The sequence below is a fragment of the Hyperolius riggenbachi genome, chromosome 11 (assembly GCF_040937935.1).
Source record: "Hyperolius riggenbachi isolate aHypRig1 chromosome 11, aHypRig1.pri, whole genome shotgun sequence".
In the NCBI taxonomy this organism is placed as follows: domain Eukaryota; kingdom Metazoa; phylum Chordata; class Amphibia; order Anura; family Hyperoliidae; genus Hyperolius; species Hyperolius riggenbachi.
In genome coordinates, this window is record NC_090656.1 from 14,335,179 (window position 1) to 14,344,075 (window position 8,897).

The 8,897-nt window shown below is 45.9% G+C and overlaps 1 protein-coding gene across 1 annotated transcript in view; it reads left to right on the top strand.

Annotated features, from left to right (window-relative positions):
* CYB5B (cytochrome b5 type B) overlaps positions 1–8,897 on the top strand; it is a 37,708-nt gene that overhangs the window by 21,554 nt on the left and 7,257 nt on the right. The window contains exons 2-3 of the mRNA XM_068261739.1: positions 3,657–3,785; positions 6,142–6,168. Coding sequence (XP_068117840.1) covers positions 3,657–3,785; positions 6,142–6,168 — 156 coding nt within the window. The remainder of the gene's footprint in view (positions 1–3,656; positions 3,786–6,141; positions 6,169–8,897) is intronic.

Below are 8,897 nucleotides of genomic sequence, written 5' to 3' on the forward strand. Positions count from 1 at the left end.
ATATAAATTTAATCGTAATATTGTACTAATACATGATAATTTGTTCTAAACAATTCTAAAGACTTTACTATTGCTTGTAATTAGCTAAAACACTAGTTTGGTGTTGTTGAAATAAGATTTATAATTTTCTAAAACTCTAAATTTGTTATTCTTGGTGAAGTATATCAAGCTCGAGTACCCCCTGGAACCATCAGAAGTACCCCCTGGGGTACGCGTACCACACGTTGAGAACCTAGGATGTAGCTAATCATGGCCAGCTGATGCCTGGGACTGTGTTGGACTGTATCCCAATTATTTCTGGGCTTCTTGATTTGTTTGTCTTTTTTTCTTCCGTTCTGTTGTGGTTTTTCTTTTCATTGCTGGAAAGGTCATTCATAATTTTCTTGCAGAAGTCCATTAATAATCCTCTAACAAAAAGTCTATTATAGAGCGCAGTTGCCTAACACAAGTTAGCGTATATACTGAACAGGAAAGACCGGGCAACCTATGGCACGCTGCCTGTACGGCATTGCACTCGTAATTGGTGTCGCCCTTCCCCGATTGGTTAGTCATCTGGCAGGAGCACGGATGTTATGTTCGGGATTGCTTTTACTCTGTCCTACTTTCACTCACGTTTTTCTTGCGACATCACCGGGCGCCTTCAGGCAACGAAACTGCTCCTCGCATGTCACCAGGTTCTTCATCAATACACTCGTATATTTTCTGTAGGTTTAGGTGCCACTCACACACCGTTATGCCCTCCCTGCAGATTAAGCCAGAATTCATCTGCAGTAGAATCCTTTCATAGTAAACTCCAAGAGACCAGCAAAAGTGGTTTACGGTATCAGAATGTTGCTATACAGTAGAACCTCGTTAAAGTAAACTCTGATGTAGTGAACTCCGTCCTCCGGTACCAGCAATTGTGTCTTTATAAGTACAAAAGGGGCTCTATTTACAAAACTTCTCATAAATGACTTATCACCTAATTGATAAAAATAACCTTTCAGCACATTCACAAGCAAAATAATCACTTCTCAGGATCGGATTTACCATAAGGCACTGTAGGCATGTGCCTATAGGCGCCTGATGATGGGAAAGTGTCTCACTCCCCTCCCCGAGCTCCTCCTTCCCTATGCAGAGTCCCGAGCTGAGTGTAAATGGGAGGTTACTCACATGGATCTTGGCATTCCACTGACGAGATCTACCTTCGGTTGGTGGCGCTGCTATCTATGGTTAATGGTTAAGGGCTCTGCCTCTGACACAGGAGACTAGGGTTCGAATCTTGGCTCTGCCTGGTCAGTAAGCCAGCACCCATTTAGTAGGAGACCTTAGGCAAGTCTCCCTAACACTGCTACTGCCTATAGAGCGCGTCCTAGTGGTTGCAGCTCTCGCGCTTTGAGTCCGCCAGGAGAAAAGCGCGATATATATGTTATTTGTCTTATGTCTTAATACTGAGGTTTCTCTAGCTACCTGATACTTGGGGACACCTCCTAGCTAGGGCTGCTCAAATCTGGATCCGGGAGATACCCGGATAGTTCTATCTGGATTTCTCCCAGTTACCTGTGCGGGGTGGGTCAATCTTACCTGTCTGACGTCTTCTTCGGTCCATCCCTCGGCACCCCTCACGATGCGCTCCACGCGCTTCACGTGATTACAAACACTTCCTCCTTCAACCCGGAAGGAGGAAGTGTTTGTAATCACGTGACCGCCACTTGGACCACATCGTGGGAGGTGCCGAGGGATGGACCGAAGAAGACGTCAGAGAGGTAAGATTGACCCACCCCGCACAGGTAACTGGGAGAAATCCAGATAGAACTATCCGGATGTCTCCTGGATCCGGATTTGAGCAGCCCTGCCTCTAGCTACTTAATACTGAGGGTACCCCTGGCTACCAAATGCTAAGGGACACCTGTAGTTACCGATGACGGGAAGGGGAGTAAGGGAGAAGTGACAGCTTGGCCAGCCAGCACACTCGCAGTGCAGTTTGGTGGGGGGTTTGTAAGTTCATGGAGGGCAGAGTCTAAGGTGCCAGGACATCTGTGCCTATAAGGCTCCGGTGATGTCAATCCGGGCCTGGCACTCCTAATTAATTTTCATGTCTGATTTAATTGGATCATAAATAGAATTGTAATCGAATTGTACAAAGAATCGTATTGTGTAGATTGGGCTTTACACATGGACATTGCAACAATCTACAATGGTACACAAAATAGTAATGTAACAATGTAGGGACAAGTGTAACAGTGGGTCACTGAGCCCATGTGGTGATAGAGAAGAGCACACTGGGAGTAGGGCCTAGCCAAATAGGCTTACAATCTATTCCATGCTTTATGGAAGCAGGAAGTGATGGGGGTGTTAATGCTTTATGGAAAGAGAACAGTATAGAGGTGTTCTTACTGATTTTTTTTTTTTTTCCTTCCCATGTCTGAAAGCAAATTTTTCCATTAACCAGATTTAAATGAATATTTTTCCATTATTATTATTATTATTATTATTATTATTATTATTATTATTATTATTATTATTATTATTATTATTATCATTATCATTATTATTATTTTATTTATATTGAACATCTTACTTAGTTCTGGACATAATACAAAAACCTACATTAAAGCGGAATGAAACCCATTTCTTCTTTGCTCTAAAAGATTATTTGCAGCATATTATATACTACCACCATTTTTTTTATTTTTTTTTATTTTTTTACTAGAACAGCATTCAATTAGTTAAACACAGGACTTTCAAGTTCCCTGCAGAGAAAGCTGGATGCATCCGAACTAGAGATAATGTTCTCTTGTGTTTACATTCCTCACTTGATACAATTAAGTAAATACGGTACTTCTCTAAAAGTGCAGACTCTCCTGAACACAGTCAGACACTCAGAAAGCATTTCTGCTCAAAATTCAAGATGAATAAAGCAGTTATGAATAAAATGCAATTGCAGCTCTCAGAGCAAAAACTTGTAATTTCTAAATGAATAATAATACTTAAGCACAAAAGCAAATATATTTGTATGGCTTATAAAAAGTAGGAAAACATGTTTTTATTGAATATTATATCAGGGTTTTATACCGCTTTAAAGAGAACCTGAGGTGGGGTTCTTCCATGGCAATCCCCATACAGATGCTGGGTCTGCCTATAGAGAGCCCAGCCTCTGTTGCTATATAGCTTCCCCCAAAGCCCCCCCTGCGCGCTGCGAGACCCCATAAAACACAGCCGCGCTATGCGGCTGTGTGTTTACCTCACTAACGTCAGTCTCGGCTGCTCCCCCGCCTCCTGAATCGTTCCGGTCCCCGCCCGTGTCCCTTTCCGCCAATCAGCAGGGAGGGAAGGGATGTGGGCGTGGACCGGAGCGATTCAGGAGGCGGGGGAGCGGCGAGACTGGCATTAGTGAGATAAACACAGCCGGCTGCGTGTCACCAGCACGGCTGTGTTTTATGGGGTCTGACAGCGCGCAGGGGGGTCTTTGAGGGAAGCTATATAGCAACAGAGGCTGGGCTCTATAGGCAGACCCAGTCTCTGTATGGGGATTTCCGTGGAAGAACCCCACCTCGGGTTCTCTTTAAGGAGGAATGTAGATACATGAAAAGTTCAATTCAAGTTTCACTTCAGCCATCACACATGTTGACAAGTTTTCCTTCAGATAATAATGTCGTTCCCTCCTGTTTTGGCAGCACCCCGGTGGGGAGGAGGTCCTGTTTGAGCAGGCCGGAGGAGACGCCACAGAGAGCTTCGAGGACGTTGGCCACTCTGTCGATGCGAGAGAAATGTTGAAGCAGTATTATGTAGGGGATCTTCATCCGGTAAGGCCCTCTCTTTGTTTTTTTCAAGACATCTACATATCTCAGCTAATTTCAATATATGGCATTTACGAAAGTAGAACTCCATCCTAAACTGGCATAGCAGGTTTCTGTGGCCATTGGCAAGCTGAATTACTTTCCTCTTCCTGGAGAGCTTTCACCATTCCATGCAATTTTTGTAAAGCCATGTGGTGGTGTCACCCTCCTGCCCTTCATGAAGGCACCAGAGAGGGACACCTTCGTAGTGGCTTCAGGATGGAGGGTGGAGCCAGACCGCTTGATAGAAGGCCTCAAATCTGAAACATTGAATGATCCTTTTTGCAAAATGAAGGAAATCATCAGAAACAAAACCTTAGAATACTGACCTGCTGCCCTGTAATAAACCTGGAGGCGGTTAGCGTGGGGACGCCAGTATCGTGCTGGGAGGAGATTAAAGAGAACCTGTACTGAGTAAAATTATTTAAAATAAACACATGAAGTGACTTCAAATAAACATTACATAGTTACCTTGCCATCAGTTCCTCTCAGAAGCTCACCATTTTCTTCTTACAGTGATCCCTTCCCGTTCTGACAACATTTTGTCAGAACTGAAATATGTCAGTTGCTGTCAGTTATATATCAGTTACTGTCAGTTACAGCTGAGAGGAGAACTGATGTGTCCATGTTTCCCTATGGCTCAAGTGGGCGATGTTACAGTTTAACAGTGTGCTGACCAGGAAGCTGTTATGGGGTAATAGCGATTTTCAGAATGGAGGACGGAGAATTCCATTGATCACGGTGGACAAACAGGACGCAGGAGAGGAAAAATAGATTGAGGAGTAGACTACACAGGATGTAAGTATGACTTGTGTATGTTTATTTTGACTTTTAATTTTCAGTTCAGGTTTTCTTTAAAGAGAGCCAGTATCCAGCAGTTTGTGCCCTGAGTCAGTTGTAGCTTCTCCTTTCCGCCATACTAAGCTGCTCTCATTGGCCAAGCATCGCCATTAGGGTTGAGAAAACTTGGCTGGCACAAGTGCGACTGCGTATGTGCAGCCCAGCTCACGTCTGATTGGCCATTTCAGCTTAGCATAAGCATTGTGGTAACAGCTGGGCATTATGGCAACTGCTTCAGAGATACAAGGGAACAAAACCTTGAAAAACAAGCACGACAGACAGACAGCGGGAGCTCAGCTGGTGCAGTATGTTAAGTAGTAAGGAAAGGTACTTGCGTATTATCCCTTCTGGAAAGTTTGGCAGCTTTTTGTTAAAGTTCAGTTTGCTTCCCCAGGAAGATCTGACCATTTTTGGAAAGCTGAAAGTCCCGGATTTCGTTTGCACTTGGTCCTGAGTCAATGCGATGCCCTGTTCCCACGTTTGGGGGGGGGGGGGGGCAGAGAGCACAGTGGAATTGAGTCTCCTGATCATGCCAGTAAGACAGAGAGGAGACGAGGGTGCGTAGCTGCGCTGCTCCTTCATCTGTAATGAGAGACCCAGGGCACTGGACGTAAGATTTGAAGACACAGATTTATGCTTTGAAGGAAGAAGACCTCCCGGGTGTGCTGCTTATCATCATGTCTGGTTCGTCCCCTATGTCTGTAATTGCACTTTGTGCAGCCAAGTTCAGGGGACACCCCTCCTTCAAAACCCCATAACTTGGGAACTGAGCATCATACTGACTTGGGACCTGATGCAACAGAAAGCCGGGACTTTCATCTTTCCAAAAATGCTCAGATCTTCCTGGGGGAGCAAACAGAACGTTAACAAAAAACTGCCAAACTTTCCAGACGGGATAATACGAAAGTACCTAAGGAAATTCCATTATAGAGAATGATGCTCACATAAAAAGGGTCGCTCACAAGGGCAACCAACCAATAAGGCCTTTGTAGGATACCCGTCTTCACTCGGCCCTCCTCAATGATGACACAGAAATAAGCGCATTTTGTGAATGCCTACGACTGATTTCCCCATGTCAAGTTTCAGTGCCAGCAGTATCTAGTTGGCTAGCATTGAGTGCTTATTAAATACATCTGGCATCTGGCACTGAAATTTGGCACCTCTTCTCCCATTGCATTATGGGTAATGGTTTTGTGTGGGCAAGCCACTAACACTAGTCACCAGCTGTACTAGAAAGTTGAGTTGGCCTGTGGGTGCAGCTTGGTGAGGCAGGAAGGGGCGGGGCACATTTTATCACTCGGGCCTGAGTCTCTCCATAAACCATTGGACACCAGTTTCAGAGACAGGAAGTGACATGTTTTTTTTTTCTACACTTTGTATTGCACCTATTGGCATTATATGCTAGAGATTGTTTGTTTGCCATTTCTGCGACTGACCGTTTTCACTTTTTTTACATTTGCGTATGTACTTTCCTCTTTTACAGGATGACCGCAAAAACAGTGCTAAGAAGGTAAGCCTAGATTCTAGAGAAATCCTTGTTTCACTTCCTCTTTAACGCATTGGCTGCTTGTTTTGTTTTTAGAAAGTAAATCTGAAATTGCAAAGGTCGGTGAAATAATCTAAATTGTCCTTATTGAAGTCACCTATTCTTGTTTTGGTTTTAACTTTTTGCCTGCCTTTTTTATTTATTTACGTGCGCTGCATTGCCAAGTTCTTTCGCGCCTTCCCAGCCTGCCAATGTACCTCCCCCAGCATAATGCAGAGCAGTGCAGAGAGTGCTTGATAGTTATGTGATCTGGATGCAGGATTGGCTCTCCTCTTCCACCACCGAGCAGCGCTGTAATTCTAACATGCTCCTGTTCATGATCACATGTCATTTCACTAAGAAGATGATAGCATTACAGTGCCGCTCAGTGGTGGAAGGAGAGCGAGTCCTGCATCCAGATCAGATAAATATCAAGCGCTCCCTGCACTTCTCTGTATTGAGCTGGGGGAGGCAGCCCAAGTATAACCGGCTGCAGCAGCCCTGCCCTGGTTTACCTTGTGTACGATAACTCGGGCGAGGCTGATAAAAATCGTAGCTAGTTGAGGGGACCCAGCGGGAAACCTCTTAGACCAACGGCTCCTCCCTCCTTGTGGATATTTGGCCGCTACCACTAATTTTTGAAGAACATCCGAGGTAAAAATAAACTGATGAGATAAACCATTGTATCTATCCTCCTCCTTGTACAAATTACTTTTTAAGATGTCCCACAGTTTGTTTAATTCTAGTTTTTAAAATTTTTACTGTTCCATTGTCTCTGCTCAATGACACGTGCATTGAAGTATGCCAGAGCTCACATCTATGAACTATTGACTCTTTTTATCTCTTTCCTGCTCTCAGAAGCATTTACTGACAGGAAAGTGTTTAATGGCTGTATTTCCGTATCAGTGAGGCTTAAGCTATAGTCTGACCCAGTCCTGACCCAGACAGAAAGCTGATCTCGAGCCTGCGCCGCCTTCTCCCTTTTAGGCTGTCCCAAAGACCCCAAATCACCCGACTTCCGACGCGTGGCCCCGCCTCCCCTCCCTTCCTGTAGAAAAAACCTCCAGTATACATCTTGGCGTTTTTTCTCTGGGGAGGCGGAGCCATGTGCTGGAAGTCAGGTGATTCAGGGTCTTTGGGGAGGCTTCAAGAAGGAAGGCAGCACAGGTAACTATAACTTTATTTTAGAGGAAGGCTGCTGGATTTTAACTTGCAGGCTGGAGATCCGCTTTAAAGGACAACTGTGGCGAGAAGTATATGGAGGCTGCCATATTTATTTCCTTCTAAACAATACCAGTTTCCTGGCAACCCTGCTGGTCTATTTGGCTGCAGAAGTGTCTGAATCACACCAGAAACAAGCATGCAGCTAATCTTCTCAGATCTGACAATAATGTCATAATTACCTGATCTGTTGCATGCTTGTTCAGGGTCTGTGGCTAAAAGTATTAGTAGAGGATCAGCAGGCTAGCCAGGCAACTGGTATTGCTTAAAAATAAATTAACATGGCAGCCTCCATGTCACTCTTCAGTTCTCTCTCTCTCTCTCTCTCTCTCTCCCCCCCCCCCCCCCCCCCCCCATCTCTCTCTGTTTTATCCTCTTCCCCCAGTAGGATATAGAGTTTCCTCTCCTCATCTGTGGAGGTGAAATCTGGGATGTGGGCGGAGAGTCTCTGGAAGTGGGCGGTCCACAGCGGTGTATATTTGCTGCAGTGTAGCAGGAAGTGAGCCTCATCCTCCAGGACCCCCTGGTCACATTGCCTGCACAGTCTCTCCTCCCGGGGCTTCCATGTCTGTCTGTGTCGTCCTGTCTCTATCTCCAGGTTGTGGGCGGAGAGTCTGTGGAAGTGGGCGGTCCTCAGCAGTGTATATTTGCTGCAGTGTAGCAGGAAGTGGGCCTCATCCTCCAGGACCCCCTGGTCACATTGCCTGCACAGTCTCTCCTCCCGGGGCTTCCATGTCTGTCTGTGTCGTCCTGTCTCTATCTCCAGGCTGTGGGCGGAGAGTCTGTGGAAGTGGGCGGTCCTCAGCAGTGTATATTTGCTGCAGTGTAGCAGGAAGTGGGCCTCATCCTCCAAGACCTCCTGGTCACATTGCCTGCACAGTCTCTCCTCCCGGGGCTTCCATGTCTGTCTGTGTCGCCCTGTCTCTATCTCCAGGTTGTGGGCGCTCAGATGGTACAGGCTCAGGGTCTGTCTATCTTTGTGGTGGTGTAGCCTCTCCAGATATGGAGCCATTGTGTACTCACTCTGTAGTGATTGGTAGACAGTGAGTTTCTGGGAGTTCTTTGTCACTTCTCCATTCCTCTAGGTATCGGTCCTTGCAGCTTTATATCGTTCTTTTTATTTGGGCTTTTGTCAGCCTGTGTTGGTGGTCTTGGCTGGGCTGGCTGTTGACGTTTTGTTTCAAAGCGCGTGGTATGGCCTCCCCACCCTGGCTCAGTGAGGCTTTATGGTGGTAAGTGCTGGGGTTGCTGCTCTGTATATGCGCCCAGTATGAGAGCTCCCTCTGCTAGATAGTCAGCCATAGTGGGAATCTGCCTAGCTCTGCCCGGCAAGCTGAGTTCGAAGTGCTGCGATGGACTTGGAGAAGATACTTGCAGAACTCTAGATGGAAGATTTCTGTTGGGCTGGAGTCCCATTTTGATTGGTCAGGGTAGGTGACCGGGCCCCATACCTCACTGCTATAGAGCAGGATTGGGGTGATGATGCTGTTAAA